At 34.0% G+C, this 25885-nt stretch overlaps 1 protein-coding gene across 2 annotated transcripts in view; it reads right to left on the bottom strand.

Moving 5' to 3' along the window:
* The window catches only part of LOC126967690 (protein prickle-like), a 190651-nt gene that overhangs the window by 152304 nt on the left and 12462 nt on the right, over positions 1-25885 (bottom strand). For both annotated transcript variants that reach the window (XM_050812275.1, XM_050812276.1), the window contains exon 2: positions 13725-14500. In XM_050812275.1, coding sequence (XP_050668232.1) covers positions 13725-14476 — 752 coding nt within the window. In that variant the 5' untranslated portion in view covers positions 14477-14500. The remainder of the gene's footprint in view (positions 1-13724; positions 14501-25885) is intronic.

Raw genomic sequence — 25885 nt, 5'->3', positions numbered from 1 at the left:
GAATAGAAAGCAGTTAAGCGGCAAGACTGATATTTATCCAGTGTCAACACAGTTATACCACCTGCCACCACCTTAAGAGTTTGTCAAACAAATATAACAAGCCTGTGTGAAAATTAACATGCAACCATCTCTCTCCCTCAAAGTAATTCCAAGCATGTGGAAAAGGGACAGCGCATGTTAGCTACTGATTGTGTTGAGTGATCGATGCTTTCTCATTTGTGTAATTTACGAATAGTTGGGCTTTTCGAGTGATTTATAAATACAGGTCTATGATTATACAACACGAGTCCTCCTCTCATATTAATAAATATCTAACCCTACTCTGTGATAGTAGTGACTAAATAATTATAAACAATTTGTTACATTTTTTAAAGTGAAAACCCTCACTTTCTGATAACAGAAAAGCGACATCTCAAGTCAATTTCCTAATATGCAAATATTGGGGTTGAGCAGGTTTTCAACTGTAAAGTAGATCCTGTGGATGAAGCCACAACCTGAGAGTTGAACAAAGCATACAAGATTTTATGACGATACGTCACTCGAACGGTTAGCTCAGTTGGTTAGGCACGGAACTCCAGAGGTCGTGGGTTCGAGTCCCGCATCGTTCATAAAATTTTCTCTTTCAAATTTTATTTGTGTAAATAATTATATTAATTAAAATAACCACTACACGATGTCAGATAGGATAGATCTTTGTATACTTCGTCATATCAATTCGGCTTGGCAACTTGGCTTTTTTTTGGCTTGGCTGGTGTGTGCAGTGCAGTGTCATCCGCAAATAAAACAACCTTGTGTTTTTTTTTCTACAAAGTTAGATCATTTATGAAAATAAGAAGGAGGAACGGTCAAAGAATAGACCCTTGTGGTACCCCCATAATAAGAGGAGTCTCAGGAGATCTTCACATCGGCTTTCTGAATTCTATTATTTTAATATGAAATTCATTTAATAAATAGCTTAAAATTTCATTAATCAATGGATAACCTTTTATAACGGAAAAGGAGGACAAACGAGCGTACCAGTCACTTCATTGTAAGTGGTCACCGCTGCCTTCACTAACTCGCAACGCCAGAGGAGTAATAGGAGCGTTGCCATCCTTTTAGGTAGGTTTACGGCTTTCTTGAAATGCCGTATTGGCCTGCAAACACCGGTCCAGAATTGTGTTGGCTACAATAGTATTTGATCTAAACGATATATATGTAGTTATATTTACATATGCGCCCTTGTTTGATCGGACGTGATCTATCATTGTGTGACGCTTAAGATTGTTTGTCCTGTCTGTATGTCCGGAAGAATTACAGCGGACACCGCCAATAATTCATTACTGTAAGCTCATTTGCGTTCTGTTGTAAGCTGAGAACATTGAGGCTTTATATATAAAAAAGTACATTAACGAGGTCCGACGAATTCTTTGAATCCTTTCCTTGCACATGATGCGTATGATAAGTAATCTAAACTACATTTTAGTCAATATTTAGTCACTTTTTACCAGTGGGAGGCTCCTTTACACAGAATGCCGGCTAGATTATGGGTAAAACAACGGTGCCTATTTCTTCCGTGAAGCAGTAATAGGCGCCGTAGCTAGTGAAATTACTGGCCAAATAATACTTAACATCCTATGTCTCAAGGTGACGGGCGCAATTGTAGTGCCGCTCAGATTTTTTTGGTTTTTCAAGTATCTTGAGCGGCACTGCATTATAATGGACGTATCAATTACCATCAGTTGAACGTCTTGCTCGTCTCATCGCGTATTGGCAATAAAGGAAAAAAAACTCGATGTACATAATATAAGTAATTAGCCAACTATTGTTGGACACAATCATTAATGGTTTCGTACCAAAATTATACTATCAGCAACATTTCAAAACCGAAAGCTACGAAAATCCAATTTAAAAATTTGAACAGCTATCATCCAGCCTCAAATGTAAATAAGTAACAAACTTCCCATAAACTATCGAATGGTAATACGACAGAAGCCCCACAGTGCCACAGACCTACGCCTGCGCCTGCGCCGGTCATAACTCGTGTATCTTCAATTTATTGTCGAAGGACAAGCGCTGCCTTAGAGGGAGATTTATTTTTATATATGTGGCTTTTATGTTCAGATGGAGTAAATACAAACTCCACTTCTCAACTATTTGTGCCACTGGTTTATATATTTTGTATTAATTACTTGCTGACCCAGCAAAGGCTGTAATGCCATATAAAGTATTAAAGTATGACGACCCATATAGCCGAATGGTTAGTGACCCTGACTACTAAGCTTAGAGGTCCCGGGTTCGAATCCCGGTAGGTGCAATCATTTATATGATGAATATGGATGTTTATATGTATTGATGTAAGTAAGTATATTGTATTAAATATAATATCGTTGTCTTGTACCCATAGTACAGGCTATGCCTAGTTTGGGGCAACATAATTTGTGTAAAAGTTTGTCAATATTATTATTACATTATTTTATTTATTAAAAAAATACAATAATAAAAATTTCGGGGTTAAAAAATAGACGCAACCGATTCTCAGACCTACCAATTATATTGTACTACAATTATCATTGTATTCGATTACCTCTTGCAACCCTATAGCGGATTTGTGGATGTACAGAATAATATAAAAATTGCGATACAAAAATAGTTGAAAATTTGAACTTGTATGTATTTTTCAATGTTGAATCATAAAAAAATAAAAATATAAAAAATTTTTATCTAAAAATTTTAATAAAATATTTAAGGCTGGGTCACCCTTATCATTTAGTGGTATGAAAAATGCACACAAAGTTTCAAACAAATCGGATCAGCCGTTTGGTAACAAACACCGGGACACGAGAATTTTATACAGGGTGTCCCGTAATCAGTGGACCAACGGGATACCCGTGATAGGGGTGGTCATCATCTATCGAAAACACCAAATTTTACTGTTCTAGGGCCAGTAGTTCAAAAGATATGATTTTTTAAGCATTATTTTGAAAATTCTACCCTTATCAACACAAAAGTTGAAAAAAAATATTTTTTATTTTTATTTTGCCCTGTTTCTTAACTTAAGGTGGCTGAGGAAACATGTGTCTTCACAATTAAATCCATTTTTGTGAATAAATATTGCCAAATTAAAAATTAAAAACCAAAACATGCGCAAATATCAAATAACTAAATTTGCAACGTGATGTTTGAAGCAAGCTAGTGCAAAAAAAATGTATGACAGCCTTGCGGACCATTATTTAAAAAACATCTGCAGTTCATACTGATTCCAAAAAGGTATAATTAATCATTATTGTGAAACAATAAAAGACAATAATTATTTTAAATCAACATTAGATAGCAATTTCTTGGCGGAATTTACAATAAAACAAAAGTAAATAGTTAGAATTTTTTTATTTATTTCTTATAATAAATGTTCGAAATGTCTTCCTCTTACTCTAAGGCATAGCCGGCATCTTCTTATAAAATTTCTTTTTAAACTTTTTAACGCCCTTTCATTATTTTTGACTTTTTCACTCACCACATTCAGTTTTTGTCTTAGCTGTCTTTCGTTATCGTTAACGGTTTCATATACGGATTCTTTAAAATATCCCCATAAAAAATAATCCAATGGATTAAGATCAGGTGATCGAGCTGGCCATGGGATTGTACCTCCTCGTCCAATCCACCTACTTGGGTAAGACTCGTTTAAATATTCCCTCACTTGTCTGCAATAATGAGCGGGTGCGCCATCATGCTGTAACCACATCCTCTCACATACCTCCTGTGGTACATTTGCTAATAAATTACTTAAGTCATTTCTTAAAAATTGCAAGTACCGAGCACCATTAAGCCTCGGTGGGAGCTCAAATGGACCAATAAGTTTACCATCTAAGATTCCAGCCCACAAATTGACTCCAAACTGGTGCTGGAATCTATCTTCTCGTACAATACGTGGATTCACAACAGCCCATTCATGTAAATTATGAATGTTAAACACTCCAACTCTTTTAAAACACGATTCATCGCTCCATAATATTGAATTGAAAAATAGTGGATCTTGTCGGCATCGGCGAAGCATCTCTGCACAAAAATCTATCCTCCGTTGATAATCAGCAGGTAATAGTGCCTGCACTCGTTGAATATGATAAGGGTATAAACTGTTTCTTTTTAAAATGCGATGTACTGTTGTTTTAGCTATACCAGTACGTCTTGAAATACGACGAACACTCGTAGAAGGTTCTTCTGTCACTTCGGCCAGTATTTGAAGTTCATCGACTCTTCTAGGTCTTCCCACGTTGTTTGCAGCTCCGGGAATTCTGCCTTCTAAATACGCGTTATTTACACGGAGAAAAATTCGATGATCCGGATAGCGGACGCGATTAGGATAGCGCTCACGATACGTACGGGCTGCTTGCCGAGCGTTTGCATTACACAGACCGTAAATAAAATACATCTCAGCATATTCACGAGGAGTATAGGTATTAGGCATTTTATAAAATCCGGGCAAACAGTATCCAAATCACAAAGACAAACAAGGTCCAATTCAAGCGTCAGTCACCAAAAAAAAGAGTCGTAATGGTAGCGAAGTAAAAAACACGTGTGCAGCTACGAGCTATGAGCAAGTCTCTGATGAAACTAAGAATAATTTGAAAAATTAGGGTGTGGGGATCATAGGCGTCGGCCAATAGGACCCCGTAAACGAAAAAGGTACCTGAGCGAGAAAGAGATAGCATATTGTGTTATCTCTCTCTCGATAACAAAATAATTCTCAGAATAGATAGCGCTTAAATGTTTCTCGCAATTGGAGTCTAAAATTGGTTATTAAGTTATTTTTTTTGTAAAATGTAATATTGTTATACCTTTTTGGAATCAGTATGAACTGCAGATGTTTTTTAAATAATGGTCCGCAAGGCTGTCATACATTTTTTTTGCACTAGCTTGCTTCAAACATCACGTTGCAAATTTAGTTATTTGATATTTGCGCATGTTTTGGTTTTTAATTTTTAATTTGGCAATATTTATTCACAAAAATGGATTTAATTGTGAAGACACATGTTTCCTCAGCCACCTTAAGTTAAGAAACAGGGCAAAATAAAAATAAAAAATATTTTTTTTCAACTTTTGTGTTGATAAGGGTAGAATTTTCAAAATAATGCTTAAAAAATCATATCTTTTGAACTACTGGCCCTAGAACAGTAAAATTTGGTGTTTTCGAGAGATGATGACCACCCCTATCACGGGTATCCCGTTGGTCCACTGATTACGGGACACCCTGTATATGTGATTGTAGTCAATTACAAGGGGCTCAGATAGGCAATCGCACTACGTACACTACTGAATTAGGTAGATAGTAGATAGATAGGTAGATAGACAAAATTAAGGTCATTTTCCTACAGTCATATTTATCAACTAGGTCGAAATTCGCTTGAACATACATTTCCTAATTAACTATTATCATATTATTAGACACTGACAGTCCACCAACTATCATTCAATCTTTTTCGTGCAAATATAAACCTGTTTTCTTAGATTTAGCATTGATTTCCGCTGCGCTCCAACTAGACACCGCAGGCGTAGTGCGGCAACTAATACTGATGTAATATGTGACGTTGACGTGCCACATGTTCTGTTAAACTTTGCTAACAATTGAAACTAATATATGCTGCGTTCTAAAAATAATACTACAAGAAATAAGAAAGATATTGGGATCACATATCATCAGTAAGCAATTTGTATTTTAATAATTTCAATGTAAAATAACACGAAGCGTATGTTAGAAAATTTGAAAGATGCCATTGAGTGTAAAGATGTCACGCATACAAGCACCTAATAGTTACAATAAAAAAGCTATTGATCTTAAGAAAGTGCGGTATCTTGTTGGAGCGGAGACCAATCCTTAATCTAAGCCTGTTTTATGATTTTTAAATAATTATCAACGAAGTGGGTTATGAAATATAATGATCTATACGTTCTCTCTTTATAGTATCAAATAAGTGGCAGTCCTCTCGCTGTGTATATTATATTCACTACTGTTCATTTATATTTATTGTATATTTGCTTCCGCACAGCCAAGTCATTACTTTGTTACTGCTATTTGGAGATGATGACTTTAAACCCACAACAGGCCTGTCTCACTCCTCGTGTAGGTATCGAAATCGTAGGTACGCACGGCGGCCTCTACAGAGAAGCTATCCAGTAAGGGCTTACGAGCGAGCAGTGACGCACGCGCGTCCTTTGTTCGTTTAACACTTCACCAGTCCGACCGATAATTTAACAATGGAGAAATATAAAAAAGCAAAGCATATTAAAGGTCAAGGTAAATAAGATAATGATGCCCCAGTTATAGGCAAAAATGACATGCTATTCAATTAAATTAAGCCACAAAATAAAATAAGAACTATAATATATTATATATCTACCAATATAATCTTAATATAACACAAAAATAGATTGAGGTCATCCCATCCTTGAAAGAACCGTTTTTATTTATTTCCCTGGTTCTATAATTCTATTCAAGGAAGAGAAATAGCCTTATATATATTATATTTTCTTTAACGTAATATAGAGGTATAAGTAAGAGCGGTTTTCAACATTCTTCAATTTACAACTAAAAAATAATACCGCGTTCATTTACCTAGAAGGCCGGTAACACTATGTATCCGCAGGCTAGTATGTCTTCCTATGATATGAAGGAAAGTTGAAACAACATCAAAAGAAACGAGTGAGGCCGCACCCAGACACGAGGGCATCGGAAGGATGCGGTGAAACCCTATCGAACCGGAGACACACTTTTGTATACTGAGCTACTGTACCGATAACATTGTACAACTGTACCCTCTATACAGTTAATTGAGTTGCTATTATTACCTCGTCTGACCATAACTTATGTTACAAATAAAAATGCATTCATTTTTTATGGCACTGTGTTATCTTACTTAAACATACTTATATAACATACTTACATCTGTCTGTGTATCGAAGTTATATGTATCTATTCTATTAATGAACACTTACATGATAAAATTTTGTATGTCTGCCCATCTGCTGTTCATTGCTATGCTTTACGAGGTGCATGTGATAATTTAGTACTTTATTTCTTTAGTAACTGAGTCACAAGTAGCGAAATTAAAAAGAAATATATAAAAACAGTATGGCCAAACTGACAGAGGTACGTATCTGACCTTGGGTCATCCATCAAATCGGTTAGACGCTCGGATAACACTGTTATGATTTTTGTTGCCGATGAACTCCAAGGACCCATCGTATCAACCCCAAATATGTATCCATCACCGAGTGATGCATATTTCCGCCACTTTAGATTTTCGGCGTTTTCACTTGCCGTTCTAGATGTGTGATTAATATAAGAGGGCGTGAGCGTGTCCACACAAGTAGCATCCCACTCCAATGGCTGTCCACGACTCCAGGGAATCAATGACATGCCATCAGGCCTCTTACCATTGTTACATGAAATTCCATTCGGCTCTAAAGGCTTGACGGTAGTAAAGGCCCGACGCAAGATGTCGTTTAAGGTGGCATGGCGGGAGAGACGGCCTGCACTGCATGCGGTGAAAATAAGCCATGGTGACCAAGTCTACCTCCGCAGCGGCACATATGAGGAACTGTTCTAGAGATACCCAGGCGTACACCAACTGCGATTGAGAAGCTGGAATTATCGAGAAGCGTCTCTATAATAGTAGAAGGAGTGGCCTGGAACCAGTAGGTACCCTGATTATCGTATGCTAGCAGCAAAAAACGAGCCTTATCCGTAATAATGACATGATAGTAATATCCTTTTGTGAATAATTTTGCGCTGTGGCTCATCGCAAAGCTTTTGGGAAAAAATTGTGCTATTCATACATTAAATTCTGTTTCTAATTGTATTGTTTAAAACGTGTTTGCGATAATTAGTTATAACTAAGGAATGAGAAGGTTCACCAGTCATTACGGGATTAAAAATTTCCAATCCCTTGTGATTTTATATAATAATTAATGATGCGCGATTCGCGCATAGCGTATCCTTGTCCACGTATAAGGATGATTCAGGTCGTAATCTGCGTGGGAAGGTACTTAACGTATACAAGCAAATATATGTTAATGTGTTTAATTAATTAAAACAATAAATATTCGTGTTTATCTCAGTCCATCGGAGCCGTGCGTAGACCTTGCACCGTGCAGGTATCAAGTTCTACAGTACTCAACTCTTGCGCACACTTTTTCATATAGATTTAAATATCTTCATGAATGAGGTTCATAAATTATAAGGGAAATGTGTCAGCCACTTTAAGATATAGTATTTATGGTTTTAATTTTAATGAAAAAGAAGGACAAAGCGTACGGATCATCTGGTGTTAAGTGATCACCGCCGCTCACATTCTCTTGCAAAACCGTTACTGGTCTTTAAGGAAGGTGTGTGCGTTTTTTTTGAAGGTCATTCCACAGCTTTGTTGTACGTGGAAGAAAGTTTCTTGAAAACCGCACTGTGGAGGACCGCCACACATCCAGACGGTGAGGATGATATCGTAATTTGTGACGTGTCGTACAAAAGTGGAGTTTGGTGGCAGGAATTAGGTGAAACAGCTCTTCGGAACACTCCCCGTGATAAGTACAGTAGCAGACACACAATGAAGCGACGTCTCTGCGCAACGCCAGATGATCGAGCCGTTCACACAACAATGGGACTCCGACAATTGGAGCAACTTGACGTTCTCTTAATTTAATCTAATGGACTTAACGTAGTCTCAATTATCACTTATAGTAATAAAAGTTAACTTCATTCAAGGAACTAGTCTTCCTACGTACTGCTAGATATTTGCAGTGCCTTAAATTGCTGAGTGAAAAATATTTCTATGCGACAATGTATAATTTGAATCTCTGAAAGGTTGAAGTCCCCTCAGGTATTGTTTGTGAGTACTGACGGGAGTATTGTTCATAAAACAGGTCACAAACATTACATAAAGTATTTTATAATGGGACATGAACGTTTCACGCGAACTGCCAGCAATTTTACATTCTTATTTATCCTGACAAATTATTATGATTCTACGCGATTTTACATATTTATTTTAGGTCGACAAAACTTCTGGAATTCCTCTAAAGGCATAAAGGGAATTTATTTTCTCAAAATTGATTCCTTTAGTTTTTGATGTCGTTTCTAATATACTAGATACTACTACCGCTTCGGAAACAAATGGAGCTCTGAGAAATAAAAAGCGGCGCAAGAAACTCTCTCAGGATTCTTTTTTTGTGCTCTTTTAATAAAATCATCAAGAGCATCGGTGATCACTTTGACCATAAGGTTGAAGGTAGGATTTCTTACCTTCAACCAATACGTCCGTATATCTCCAAAAAGAAACCAATTAATTGATTTAGAATATAGTATTCAAACTAAAATTGAGACCAACATCATAGTATAGTATTACGCAATTATACTATATCTGCTTCACCGTATAAAATAATAATATTCACATACTTTTACACAAATTATTTTGTCAGAAACTAAGCTTAGCTTATGGGTGCAAGACAATCATATACATATAATACGATATACACACTTAAACATACATAAATGCAAATAAACATTCACGGCTCGGAAACAAAGATCCGTATCCACCATATAAATGTTTGTACCTACCGGATTTCGAACCCGGAACCTCCAGGTGCCTCCAGCTTGCTAGCCACTGGGCTATTTATGTATTTATCTACAATAGTTATATTGGCACGTAGCTCACGAAGGGTCGTTACCTACTTCACGTTCACCAATAGATTGGTACAATTATTAATAATTATTATGAAATACAATGAAATACATTGCATTTTTAGTAATTGACGTTGACGAGTAATCTATTTGATTTTATGTCAATGAAGTATTTTTGACTTTGACTTTGAATTAACAATCCAGACAGCCCGGGGATATTTGTGATTGAAATTATAAGAAAACTTCTTGGTCATTTATGTCTTAAATATTCGAACAACCGAGCCTTCCACAGATTTTTAAGGAGTTACTAAACTTGAATAAGAAAAAACTAATAGGAAATCTGGATTCGATCCGGGATCTTCTGCTTGCCGGATCACCCAATCTGGGCTATTACAGTTTTGTATATGTAAAGTGGCAAAATTTACCTTTGTATTGTAATGTTATTGTAGCTGTTTCTCATTAAAACACGGATAATTTTTTTATATTTTTTAAAATTGAAACCTAGCTAGATCGATATATCGCCCCCGAAATCCACTGTACACTAAATTTTATATATATAATATATATACTAGCTGACCCGACAGACGTTGTTCTGCTCATAATAAAAAAAAACTATTGTGGATGGAATTTTAGAAAATCCGGTGAAAAGAATATTCCTAACAAATTTCAAGTCTTTAGCTCTAATAGTTCCAGAGATATGGTGATGAGTGACTATATACGTGGAAATCTCTTATATATATATATATATATATATATATATATATATATATATACAAGAATTGCTCGCTTAAAGATATTAGTTATGTATCTAATATGTGAATAAATCGTTGTAATATTACTACATTACTATCTACTAATATCTTAAACATATTATATCTGTCTAATTCCATCACACATTTCTTTCCATCTGTTCGACAGACACAAATCTGCCGCTGCTCGAATATTACATCGCCCAGAAAAAGAATTTAAATGTGAATATAATAATATCTTAAATAATTATAAAAACTCTCGCAGTGACATATTTTACTAATTTTTTTAATGGAATTTCTCATAATCTCGTTAAAGCATACTCATGCGGGTATCATAATATGGAAAGATATTCAATCTTATTACGTAGGAATTCCTTATAAGTGAGAATATGTAATTACATTGGCTAATGTAACTGATCTTGGTTATCAAAATTACTATGTCCATTTTGGTAACTAAGTTACAACACTTCTATACGAATCAGATATGTTTGTATAAATGTTTGTTTTTTTTTCGATGATGTAATAATTATAGCAATCTACTAAACATCTACGTTTATTGTACCTGGTGTATAGCTAAGAACTTAAAATTGTGAGCCGTCATGGGACGCCTGGCAGATGTGAAACATCGAAATTATTTTGTACAAGTAATAGGCACAAAAGTACAGATTATGACAGGAAATAAATATGGCATGATAATAAAATACAATATTACGAATTTTCTCCAGAAAATGATGACAGTTAAATTTTAATCTACCAAGAGAGTAGATCAAACAATTGCTATATTTTTACACATATACACGTTCTTAATGCACGTTTAGAGACTGAGCGTTCGGAGATTAAATATAACAACTGCTTGAGTAGTATGAAGACTGTGAGGAATATGTGGAAGATGATTTATTTTACTTCAGTTACATGATATATATACAAAATCCTTAAAACTAGTTAACCAATTACAATTGTTACTTAAAAAATATTTACAAGTTTAGAAAATACACACCAATACTAAGCTTACATTTTGACCAAAAGTAAAGGCGTTTCATTCAATAAGAATTGAGAATAACATTATGTGTTCTATCTCGCTCTAAAAATAATGCTATCGAGTACGCTCGGCCTTGATGTGAGGTTGTGTAACGCGGAGCATATGACTGATCACGTGAGTATATATGTGGTCTTCGAGAGAACATGATGATGCTTGTACTTCGATGAGATGACTACTGGTGATCTGTATGATTCTATGACTTGATGTGCAGCATTATGAACTGGTTCTTATAAGAGCTAATATTACGGTATATAAAATAAAATGTTCTTTTCAGAACGAATCTTTCGGCATACGCTTATTACAGTTAATATGCACGATTAATATTTCTACGATCTATAATGCTACGAAGGTATTACGTTACAAGTTAGATATTAGACATTTGTATTAGTTGATGTTATTGGTTGTAGGTACAGCTACACAGGCAAATCCACACTTGGATCATAAAATAACAATTTACTTAAGACTTGGCATTGTGTCATAGTGCGATTTTGCTTTCTTTGCAGCAGGCTGCACACTTTCACTTTCTAATTTATCGCTATCAGACATATTATTTGATAGTTATAAATAATAAATATAAGAAACTAACAATGAATCTATTGTGTAACAATTTGTAAGTCAAACAATTATATAATTAATACTTATATAATTGTTAAAATAATTATGTAAGTTCTGTTTTACAACAATAAACAGACCTTTTGAAATTCGGGTTATAATAAGGACAAATTTTTATAATGTAGGTACTAGGTTAGAATCACTGTTACAGCATTTATTCAACAAATGAAAGTATAATAATTATCAGTATTACATTGTTAAAATGATTAAGTATGTAAATTCTGTTTTACCAAAATAAACAGAACTTTTGAAATTCGAAGTTATCACAAGAGAAAGTACTACGCAATACGTATAGATGGCGGTAACAACAATATAGCGTGGCGAAGCGTCGCCACGGCCTGTATGTATCGCCACGCCTACACTCAGGTTTACCCTCCGCCTATAGATGTTTCACATCAAAAACTGATAATTTATACGTCTATAATCTAGATAGACCGTAAACAAACGAAAAGAACCGTTGAAAAATAGCGGTAAACAGCTGGCCTGTTGTCATGCGTTGCCTAACGGCTCTATCTAAACGTATAAATTATCTACGGGAACATATAAATTATATCCGCGCGTTTTGTTCGAAATTTCTTGCCTCGCACAGCCACTTTGTGGAATCAACTACCGGCAGCGGTCTTCCCGAACAGATACGACTTAGGGACCTTCAAGAAAAAAGCATACTCCCACCTTAAAGGCCGGCAACGCATTTCTTGACACACCTGTTGTTGCGGATGTCTCAACTCTCCCCATCCCGTGAGCCTCTTGCCCGTTTGCCCCCTCTCATATAAAAAAAAAAACTACGGGAAGTACCCTTACTAGTATTAGTAGCCCAGAGGACAGTATTCTGCTTGGTAATCATACCACTTAGTAGGTATACAAGTTGCATTAGCATAGCCAACCAACAAAAAAATTTATTCTAGCCTGTAATAAAATTGTATTAATATTATGCTGGGTTTTTCTTTGCAATTCTTTTCCCAGTAGACTTTAAGTTTTGCCATTAACTGCAATAGATAAACTCATTAGATATAAGTTTCGATTTTTGTTTAATATCGACAGAACCAAGTCGCACTTTGTGTCCTACGGTTAAAATAAATATCTTTGAATCTTTGAACTGAAATAAATGAATAAAAGTTGAAAGTTCAAGAATCAATGTTATAATAAGTTCAATATAATTGACTTCCCATTTAAAACATTATAAATCACACTTGAATATATTCATCAATCAAAGAGCAGACAATATCGGAACATGTAAACAGTAGCGAAAAGATGATATCGCCCTGTTCCCGGCCGGGCCGCCATGTTTGTTATTTCTTTTTTAAATCGAAATACGTATCAGGCAAGCGCATCGCTTTGTGCAGCCACACTTGTACGACTTGATTCTTCGTTAAAAAAAAAATATTACAATCATGAATTTTAAGTGAACTTCATTGGATCGACATGAATAAAAAAGTATGAGTAACATTTTTAAGGGGTGCTGAGAAGAAGAAGACTGATTTTGCCTATTTTGTTGTAATAAGGTAGTAATGTTATGGATGGTAATATTATAAGTAGGTTTATTTATTATTTCCACACTCATTCATATTTCGATTTCTGCTGCATTATTGAATTCCTGAGATTTCATCTTATTAAAGGTTTATATTTAACATGTATGTATATCTAATAGACAAAAAAGTTATTGAATAATACTCACTCGTTGCAACAGGTCAGCATGTGTTGGGTAACAGTCACCAGTGTCGTGGTGGTCGTTGTCAGAGTATCTCCAATACACTTCTTTCTGGAGCACTCATCCAATACCGCATCCTCTCGTAAGGGTTCTAGGACTTCTTTGATTTTATTTGGAACACTCTTTACTGTGGACCTCTGAAACTTTAGATTTGCTGTCGACTTCCCATTACTGGATATTTCAGTTTCTTCGGTAACGACTGCCCCCTTTTTGGTTTTGCACACTGTTTTGGTAGTTTTACCAAATGTGTCTCCGCTTCTATGGATGTATTCATTATTTTCTATGAGTTGGTTGCTAGGTTCTGATGGCAGATTGAGAATATTTTGAATGCTATTATCATTATTAAGTATTTCACTAAGACTATCGAGGTTGATTGGTTTTCTTCTTTGGTCATTCTGCCAGTTTCGATCAAAGCTGTATATAGGCTCAGATTCAGCACCAAACCATTCCTTTTTCTCATCAGGCGCTGGATCTATTTGGGTAGGGATATTATCATCAAAAAAATCATCAGTAAGTTCTGTTATCTGTGCACCAGGTCTCTTTATATCTGTATCTTCATATATTCCTTTATTAATGGTATTAATTTTCCGTCTTCCATATAATTGCCTGTAGTACTTCTCCTGATCACCATATAGCCAACACACTTTCCACCATTGTTTGCACATGAGAATATTTGCTGAATTTGACGTCTTGACATGTCGAGTTGCTGTCGTCGACATTGTAAGTACTTCTTATTTTATCGGCTGCAAGAACATATTTAATGAAGCAACGTTTATAGTACGGCCTACTTACAATATTTAAAGTTATTTACGGTTGTTGGGTCATGTTGTTTAGGAATCTGTTAATCTCATTAGAATAACAATCGGAATCAGTTATATATTACAATATAAATTATATAACTCGTTTTTATATTCACTATAATTCATAATTCATACCATTATAATGTGTATTGAATAAATTAGATGGATAGAAATTATAAAATATGACCATTATGAGATATGTTAAGGCTTTTAGGAGATACCCTTCCGCGCCTGATTGCGTCTCATAAACGATGTCGTAAAATATAAATTTAACATACACGAACTGCATAAACATAAATATCATTTTAATATGGAGACTGGTAGATTTAATGAAAAGAATATCGTTCTTGGCAGGAATTTTTATAGAATTGATAAAATATGACGGTGGAGAGTTCTTGTCTTCGATCGAACAAGCATGACCACCTTCTGTATGGAATTTATTTGTTTTGGTAAAGTGTTAACGATTCGGTTTGCATTGTTAATGATTACGGTTCTTCTAAGACTAGTCACCGATCTCTGTCTTTCTATGTTAGTTCAATGTAATTTTAGTTACAGTTCTTATTTAGATTAAAATCTTACATAAGTAATATAATGTATTGTAATCCTTAAGGTAGAAAATCTTACAGGAAAGGAGGTGCAATGGCGAAGAAAATATAAGATAGTGATAATGATGTGTGAGGTTAGTCTACATTGACAAAAATATGTGTTTAATATCTAGATATATAAAAACTATCTATACGAGAAGTATCCAAAATTTTGATATTAAATACATTTAGTATTAGATTCGTAGAAAGGTCAATAACCCACCGTAGTGCGCGCTACGAGCCCAAGTCCGCAGTAAGAGGTGGGACGTTATCGCGAACTCATCAAACTCACCCTGATAAACTAGTTCCGGATAGTCCGATTCTAGTCGGTACCGACAACGACAAAAACGTGAGTAAAGCCGTATTAATAAATAATTTAATAATGACTCACGAAAGTTTTAATAATTTAAGGTCATTATCGCTACACAAGGATGCAACTTCGAACATCTGCTTTGAAAAAAAAAACTTACTAAGAAATAAATATTATTCAATTAAGAGAATCCCTTATGATTTTTTTTAGTATAATAAATAGTTATATGAATTATTAATATCAGTACTAAGCTAAAATAACTGTTATTAGAACCTACTCAATAAACATGTAGCTAAGAACGAACTGGTTTCTGCATTCCTCAAAGACATTTCAACAATTTAACTCAGCAAATTTTACAATGAAGCAAGCAACCATTGAAAATGAATTAACAATAAAAATAGATCGAACATATTTTATATTATGTATTTGGTTATCCACAGGTGGCCTCACACTAACAGCCTCTTAAAAGGCTTTTAATTTTTTACGCCTAAAGGAGCGCAGTATCAACTTTCACATAAAAAGGCAAGTATGTAATAAATTTGTTTTTATTTTTATAAAATCGTTAAAATGCTTTCGAAAATAGCTTACGTTTTTAATAAGAATCAGTTGTTTCATTGACCAAGGTTTGAACAGGTCTGGGTTCGATGCTATTTTATTTCTTTGTAACAATTTTTTTTTGACATCTGTTTGTGTATGATGTATCCTACCAATGTAAAGTAATTGGCACTACTGGTAGGATGCAGATAAAAATTATATTTCCATAATACTAGCTGAAAATAGAGAAAAAATATGATGTAAAAGTATTCGGGATAGAGCCTAAAGCCTTTAGAAATGTGTAATCATAATACTTAATTAGTTAAAAATGAAACTAAAACGTATTTCTGAATAATCATAGATACTCTACTACAGTTCCTTGTTTGTAGTAGGCAAAACGTTCTTGGGGAGGGTCCTATCGTAAAGAATATGGATATTGTATATTATGCTTAAGAGATAGACATATGCCATCACGGCTTTTCTGTTGAGCTATATAAGATAAAACACAATACTCAAAGGGTTTAGACAGCGTTGTCGTTGAAAGCTCCCAGATGGCTTATTTTTTTGCGACACCTCTAACGAATATCGTTAATGTATACAAAAATGTATATAAATACTTAACAGATTATATACCTAAACCTTCCTAGAGAGCCACACTTCACCAATGTGAACAGACAGACAGACAGGCGCGGCGTAGGACTTTGTTTTATAATATTATGTAGTGATAAAGGATATATAGTAGAATACGTGTTCATCTGTATGTACTCCCAACACGTTAATAAAAAAAAAGTAGTCAGTAGTAATCAAAACAGGAATGTATTCTTTGCTCACCCAAGTTTATACTTTATTGATACCAGTATGTATGATGGAATTGTAAAGCTATACCTTAAATTCCCATCACTATCCAGTCCTAGCTGCTTTATCGATAAATATATGCAAAACATTAAGAAAAATATTATATTTCATACTTTTTTTTACAATATATTTTATAAAATTATTGTATTTATAATAAATATAAAATAATAGGTTATATTTCACATAACATGTACACACATATTTTTTTGTAAATTTAACTAATAAAACTTCAAAATAAACCCAATTAATTATACCTTACTGTATTTTATATTATAATAACAAACAAGTCAATATTTTTTGTAGTCAACCCAAATGAAGTAACATTTGGGTAACCAGTATTATGTACCAACGATAGACAAATGTTATTTATATACTCGTTGAACTTTTAAAATCGTTTTCATAATTATTAGTATTAGTTTAATTGTTATTTAAACTTTAATGTTCTGAAGTTACTAGAATTTTAAATACAGGCCCGGATTAATTATATTAATTAAAAAGTTAAATTACTCTTGCTTTAAAAATAATTAAGTTTTTTTACACGCTTCTTATTAGCTTCAACTGTATGTATATTTGCTTGTAACCGACTCTTTTGGGCGCTATTTTGACCCACTTTAAACGGCCAGATTTCGTTCAAACTTTGTAGATTTATCGACCGATGGATTGGACCGATGACAATACATTCATTTGATAAAATTACAATTTTAAAATTTTCAAAATAAGATTTTTGTTAATTTGTACAATTTTTTCATATCGTCGATAAGGCATGAATTGATGTACATTTTAAAGTTCAACCATTATCTTTACAACCAAAGCGTGTTTTTTAGTTTTTTTTAACGACTTTTATTATTTAGTATGCTAATTACTTATGTTAAACATTCGTGTATGTTTACAGCTGAATAGCTTTTGTAATAAACTAGCCGACAGACGTTGTTCTGTTCATAATAAAAACATCTTGGAATTTCGTAAAATCCGTTCTTAGCTGACCTCTACTCGGTGAAAATAATATTCCTACCAAATTTCAAGTCTTTAGCTCTAATGGTTCCAGAGATATCGTGATGAGTGACTATATATGTGGAAATCTCTTTTATATATATAGATAGAAGATAAATAACAATTGGACAGATCAATTTAAGGACCATTTCTTAAATGTTTGTCAGCTTTTCTTTAGGGCCATCTCCTGCAATTTGTCACTCACAAGAGTGCGTGGGTGGTGGTAATCACTTGAGGTACTCTCTCGGCTTACCTACTATAATAAACAGTAAAAACAGTGTAAAACAAAAGCTAGTTATACATCGAGAGAGTTGTTCGAAGTGTGTTTCGTTTCATAACCGGTATTTGGAGAGTTATTCGATAGCCCGGGGGGATGTTACTAAATAACTGCTTATAATCACCAGCAGACAACAGGATACTCACAAAAAGGTTAATTTGCCTCCCACGGGCCACAACCACCGTGGTACCTGCTTTTTTATTGACTAGCTTCACCCCGCCACTAAGTTCACTTTAATATTATCATACAAAAGACGAATAAGGATTAATTTCACAAAATTAAAGCTTTGAGATGCATTTGAGTTTCCGTGTATTGGTGACTCTGGCAAAAATTATCATTGGGTATGTGAGATAAGGATTTACTGAATAGAAACTTTGATTATACACATTGTGATAAGTAAATTCAAATTCAAAACATATTTTTATTCAAAATAAGATGTAACATCACTTATTGAAAGTCAAAAACTACCGAGAAGAATGGGCGCAACAAACTCAGCAGGCTTTTATTTCATCAAAAAAATTGTATACAAAGTAATATTGTACAATTAACCTTATTATTTAACAACCTGAGGGCGGTCGATCCATTCCCAATCTGTGGTACCATTGAGAAAGTCATTTATGTTATAGTAACCTTTACCACACAAACGTTTTTTAACAATTCTTTTGAATAACGTAATACTTTTGTTTTGAACATTTGAATCATCATCTCCACTATATAATGGATCTTATTATACATATAAACATTCCTCTTCAATCAGTCTATCTATAAAAAAACCGCATCAAAATCCGCTGCGAAGTTTTAAAGATTTAAGCATACATAGGGATAGAGGGACAGAGAAACCGAATTTGTTTTATACTATGTAGTAATTACGGGATTCAAAATTTGAACATGAAACGAATGGTTCACTTCGCGGCCTTGTCGAGTCCTGACAAGTTGGCTCGTTCGCGACTTTGTTAAAATTACAACGCCTTGCTCAGCATTAACCGTAAAGTACTGTAAACTAACATTGACTGGAAAGTTTACCTCTAATACATTACTGCAATTTTAATGAGGATCCCCAATTTTAAAAATAAAACGCGGTCAACTGATCAAGGTTCAAATGATTGACAGTGACCGAGGTACAACACTACTCCAACATCAACAAAACGGTGGATTTCAAATGATTTGGGATTACTTATCTCGTAACTTTATGATTGTTTTAATACTAGTTAAAGAAAAGAACCAATTGCATATAAAAGTTCGGTGACAATTATAACACGTTTAAAACTATCAGACTTCAAAACAATAGAAAAAATACATATTTTTTCCCAAAAAACTTTTGAACAATACCTTACACTAAGTGATATTTGTTGGATGTGATGTGACTACTTTCAAATTGAATAGTCAGTAGTGACGTACAGAATGCACTAGACAATATAATTTAACATCGCGGGAATTTTTTAAATCAGCCTTACGGCCTAGGTACACATAGTGCCAAAGTACAACAGGTTACCATACCATTTCATCTACTAGGCTCCGTAACATTGCTAAATCTTTTAAAGTGGATTGTGTTATATTTTATAATAAACTCCCAAATGATATTAAAATATTACCTATTAAAAAATTTAATTGTATCGTAAAAATTAATTAACATCTTAGGCCTATTATAATGTGAAAGATTATTTGAATGATGAAGATAGTTGGAATTAATATTCTAAATTTTATTATACTCATTTGAATGCTATTGTAACTTTTGTACTTCATCCTGACATACACTAAATCTTTATATATATATTTCTTGTGTGCGTGTGTATGTCACTGAACTCCTCCTAGACGGCTGGACCAATTTTGATGAAATTTTTTATGTGAGTTCAAGGGGAAACGAGGATGGTTTAGATTCATAATTGAACTACCTCCTAAACGGCTGGACCGATTTTGATGATATTTTTGTGTGTTCCAGTGAATTTGAGATTGGTGTGTGTCTTCAGGTGGATTCGAAAATGGTTTAGATTCACAATTAAACTACCTCCTAAACGGCTGGACTGATTTTGATGACTTTTTTGTTTGTTTCAGTGAATTTGAGATTGGTTTAGATTCTCAATTCCGTCCATATAATATAATTCTCCTGCTCATGTGTATGTTAGTGAACTCCTCCTAACGGCTCGACTTTTCAATTTAAGACGTGTGTACAGGACAACGTCTGTTGGGTCCACTAGTAACTTATATAGTTTTACAGTGAATAAAGATTTTTTTGACTTTGACTTTGACATTCATAATTTTTTTACGTGTAGTCAATGCTGTTGCTAAATTATACAGTCATTGAAAAGTGAAAGTTGATTGTTGTTGTTTATCTTGTCAATATTTAGACGCTTCATGTAGTTATGCATTTCAAACACGTTTAATGTACATAAGATGGCTGCTCTGAAAGCAGGCCTATATAATATTAAGATATACATCTAGTCCACTCTTACTTTATGTATATTATCTAAATAGATTATGGAAATGAGCCTTCAACTATATTGTATATCTAAAAAAATAACCTATCAATTTCCTTGTTTCATCCAACACGTGGTATTTTCTATTACCATTGGGAGGCTCCGTTGCACAGGATGCCGGCTAGATTATGGGTACCACAACGGCGCCTATTTCTGCCGTGAAGCAGTTATGTGTAAGCATTATTTTGTTTCTATCGGAATTATGTCTCAAGGTGACAAGCGCAATTGTAGTAGTAGCCTCTCTGAATTTTTAGGTTTCTCAAGAATCCTGAGTGGCACTGCAGTGTAATGGGCAGGGCGTATCAATTACCATCAGCTGAACGTCCTGCTCGTCACGTCCCTTACTATCTATGGAAAATGATGATGTAATGTTTCAAGCAATACCCTCTTGTAAGTCGAATAGATATACATACATATTAATTTGAAAATTGAAAACACATTGGTTGGGATTGTTGGCGGTTGGGATTGAACCGGAGGCACCGCGGTGAAAGTCATCGGTTCGTTGTATTGAGCCACCGACGCTTGGTGGGCGAAACCTCAACATAAAGCCTAGGTCTTTATATATCTGAAGTCTGCTTCCCTCAATTATGTGCGAAGGGAACGATGGCTGGTCCATGCGTCAACTCGTGAGCGGGTGCTGCTTTTGGTGACAGGTTGCCCTGTTATAGTTAAAAATCAGTGTATTTGTTGGATGCTATTATTAATTATGACAGTTAACACGACCATCATGTTCACGAAGCATTCTTACACAAATAATGAATTCTAGCTCTAAAGGTTGATGCATCCAATAAACGATGAATAATATTTATACAGTTTATTCTTTATTACTTTTTATTACATATTTGGTATTTAAAACTCATTTAACTAACACAATTCGTATATGTATATTACAGCCATTGTAAAACACTCTTTGATTGAACAGAGTGGTCATTGAGTTTGTACATGTTCTTCTTTAAGTACTAGCTTTTCTTTTTCCGGACATATGGTAGATTCAGTAATTTAAAAGAAATATTCTTCATTTCTCATACTCGGAAAGTAATGTTGTTTTGATCTGAATATTGGGTTGAAAATGCTGCTGCCCTCCATAGAGAGGGAAAAACTCATACAAATTACTTCCCACTTAAGGGCCGGAATGAACTATGAAAATAGAACTACTGTCGGCTGTGAAGAGTTTTCTGTAAAAAAAACTAATTTTCTAAACAGTCAGTGTGAAATTAGCGCAAACTTCTTTGAGCGATAAGCCGCAACAATTACGCGGTGAGTTCCATATTTAAAATTTAAAAAGTCGACGTAAATTGTCCTAATTTGACAATTCATTTTAAATAGGTACTACTAAAATATTATTATATATTATCTATAAATAATTTAGATAAACAACTAGTTTTATTTTCCTCATATTCGAAATGAAAAGTAGAGTGTTTAACACGGGTAAAATAATCGATTCCTACTCGGACTATAGCCGTCTAGTCAGTCTGAATACCTCGGGAATTGATTCTTTAGACCCTCGGTTAACAATCCACTATATAATGACGATTTAAAAGCGCTTAAGTTAAGTCTATCTGAATAACGTTTATTTATCTTTGACTTGATTTTGAAGGAGTACGAAGAAGAATGAAAAGCACTGTTAAAGAGAGTTCGATCAACATTTTGTTGATGATGACCTAATGAATCAACTAAGTGATGATGTTCTGTTCTTGTTTTCCTTTTAGGAGCACAAGGTTCACACTGCGCCATCACCATTACCATATACGACGTGGCAGGAGTATTCTTTTCTCTTACCTCTGTTCATATATGATAAGGTATATTCTGTGATAGGCACAAAACATTTACAGATATTATGGATGAATCTGCCCTAATTTCTGTCCTCTTTATCGGAAGACCAGCTTGATTTTTATTTATGTATATATCAAATCAAACCAAAATCGCTTTATTCACGTAGGTCATGGAAATGACACTTATAAATGTCAAAAAAAACATTTTTCATTTTTGAATTTACTGCCACTTCGTAAATTTTTGCCTGTTTTGAGGACCGAGTTAGGAGTGAGATTAGAATTCATTAAATTATAAAAGTTATTAAAGAATACATTATACATTTCATTTAGTTTTAATGTATTTCGTAAAAAAAGGAGGTCCTAACAAGGGTGGTCCTCACTCTTTCTATGCGGTCTAATGTCACTGGCACAAAAGTTATTTACGTTTTATTATATTGATGTTTTAAAGATTCAAACTCAATTAACTGACCATAGTGATCCGAATCTTATTTACTAATTATGTTTTTAAATAAATACACATCAATGATTGGAGCATCAAGATAATTTATCTCTCTAGCGACCGAGCTACAAGATTCAAATTTTGAATTATTTCCAATTACATCATAACAATAGTAATAACTCTTGTGTAACGATTGTCCCAACACAATAGTACAAGAAGTGTTGAACAAGAGCTTTCAGCTCTCAGTGAGAAAGTATGATGGATGAGTGAACTGCGCGCGCGCACTCCCCACCGCTGAGCGCTTAGCTGGGAGCTACGATTTGTTAGTTCACTTCATTATGTTGACTCAAAATGCCTTTATGGTTACCGTTACATTTATAAATTGATTGTTCTCATTGTAATTGAAGTACTAGAGTATTGAAATCATAGAGTCGAAGAAAATTCAAAGCTTAGACCACACAAAGTAAATTTAATATACGTTCACAAAAATCGTCACCTTTTTGCTCTTAATGATGCTTTTCATTATTATAACACTAGAAATATTTGTTATTATATATATATAATATTTGTTATTATATATATATATATATATATTGCTTGTAACTAATTCCAGTAGGCTTCAAAAGATACATAATAGTTCTAAGGGTAAATGTATACACTTTTATACTCCCAGCCGCTGTTCAGGCATTATCTATAAATAAATTTGAATGTTTTACTAAAAAATGGGTCTGTCGTAACTCCTACTACTACACAGCTGAATATCTAAGTGATCGGACAGCCTGGGACTAAATTATGATGCGCATTATTATTATATTATAGATTATAGCGCAAAAAAAGTATGCTGGGAGAGTTTTTCTCTCTCAGAGCGCCATTTGTTTGCCAATTCTAAAGTAATCAATTTTGAGAAAATAAATGCCTTTTCATGCCAAGAGAATATTAGCCAGCTGTAAACCCGATAAATAAACTCAAATAAGCTCACCATAGTTCTAATCATTACCACTCTAATATATCGGCACAGAAAGAAATCTCATTGCAGAACGAAAGAAAAATGTCTTCCTTCTCGTTCACTCGCCTCGCCACATACACTCATTCTCATTCGTTCGTTGCTTTTCTTTTGCTATTGTTCGTTATATGTGGTCCCGGTTTTACTGGTATAAAAATTCTTTTAAATTTTATTTATTTTATTGAAGTATTTGCGGAAATCATACATTATTTACATTACATGAATCAAATCAAGTTGGAAATATTCTGTTTGCAAACTACTGTAGATATAAAATTCGTATCTTCTACCACTAAAAGTTGTGAGATCAATGCAATACCAAATATGTCAATTTATATATTCCCAACTTTAGGGTCCTTCTGTACTAAGTAATTACGTAATAAGGTAACCTAACAACATCTTCTTAAGTGACCATATAAATTTTAAAAATCCTTTAAGTTTTAATTAAATAGATTATCTTGGCCCTCGCATGACGCAATGTATCATTTTTTTAATTAAAATACAATGTAACTTTCAAGTATTAAATATTATATTAAATTAGATTGTTTAGTAATTGTATTCTAAATTTGAAATGTGTAAATCATTTGAAAATTATATAGGCATATAGACGTACCCTATAGATAAAATTTGATAATTATATAAACCCTATTTTATGTGAATGTTGTAATTAACTGACACGTCTAAGAAAATTTATATTAAATTATCATTTTGTGACCAATGTTCTCTCAATAAAGTTTTGAAATGTTTAATTAATGAGATGTTTAAACTGTACCACAACCAATGGAATGAGCTTTCTTGCGAGAGGTTTTCGGTTCGACACGACTTGGCAGGCAGCGATTCCTGTGGTGGGAGCATGAGCAGCAGTAATAACTGACCACTTGGTGACCCGTACCTTCATTTGCCATCCGATCCCATAAATAAGGAAGGTATCGATGCAATCGCTATCTCTTAAAATTTTAATCAAGAGTAAAGAATATCATCTTTAATACGATTCAATTATGGTCGGAGAGAAATGCATAATTTTAGCTTCCAAATTAAGGCTATACAATTTTACAATCGCCCATTATAACAAATAAAATTCGCCACATAAAAGCCAATAAATATTAACTAAGTAACTAAAATATACATAAACAAATGTCTGCTGGAAGTGCCTTATGATTTTGATGATAGGTCAGTCAGTCAGTCAGTGAGAGACAAAATTAAGAAACTTTGATTAGTTATAATTCTTAAACTACTTTTCAAATTGAATTAAATTTAAGATATACCGTGTTTATTCAATGTCTGCTTGGTTAATGATCATTCAGGCTTCTAGTTTCATCCACAACGAAGTTATAGGGTCTGAACCGCTACGAGAAAATAATAGTACGTCCGTGCCCCCAGATGTGTGGACATATAAAAAAACACTATGTCTCACATCTTGAAGATTTATTTATTATCAAAGTAAAAGACGAAAAATTGTTAAAGTTGTAGTTAAAACCAATTAACAGTCTTTCTTAGCAGTGCTATGAATCATGTTATAAACGATTAGGTTACACAAGGTACTAATTCGTGTCGTAATTAATTACTATGTAAATAATACGTTCTAGAATGTACAACTTCGTACATAAATGACAGCAATTATCTCATAATTATATTTAGCGACGAAAGCCATAGAAATACGTAAATTACCTTTTTAAGTACACAGGAAGCTGTGAGGTTAATTTTTTAACCTACTTCAAGCGACTACGATGTCGAAGGGAGCGATATATCTAGTGTTAAAAATAACCCAGAATACTTCCAACATGACTTCTTTGATTGCTTATTAATGCATGTTGGTTCCTACGTTTACCTACAGTTGTGAATGATGGGTGTGACACGAATAATGAAAGCTGTATAAATGAGATCTTTGCGATGTTTATTTGAAACATAGATTTAGAAACAGTCAATTAAGGTGCTTTAGAAAACACGAAGAGGTAGAGTACATTAATTGCAGAAATTTATAGAGTAATGTGGATGTATGTGTTTCCAATCTTCCTCTACAGGGCTGAAACCCCAGACCACCATGCCTTACAGATGTGGTATCGGAGGCGACCATTGGTTTCCGAACCAACAAT

The sequence above is a fragment of the Leptidea sinapis genome, chromosome 13 (assembly GCF_905404315.1).
Source record: "Leptidea sinapis chromosome 13, ilLepSina1.1, whole genome shotgun sequence".
In the NCBI taxonomy this organism is placed as follows: Eukaryota; Metazoa; Arthropoda; class Insecta; order Lepidoptera; family Pieridae; genus Leptidea; species Leptidea sinapis.
Note: the sequence above shows the minus strand (reverse complement) of the source record. Positions and strands in the feature narration are given on the sequence as shown.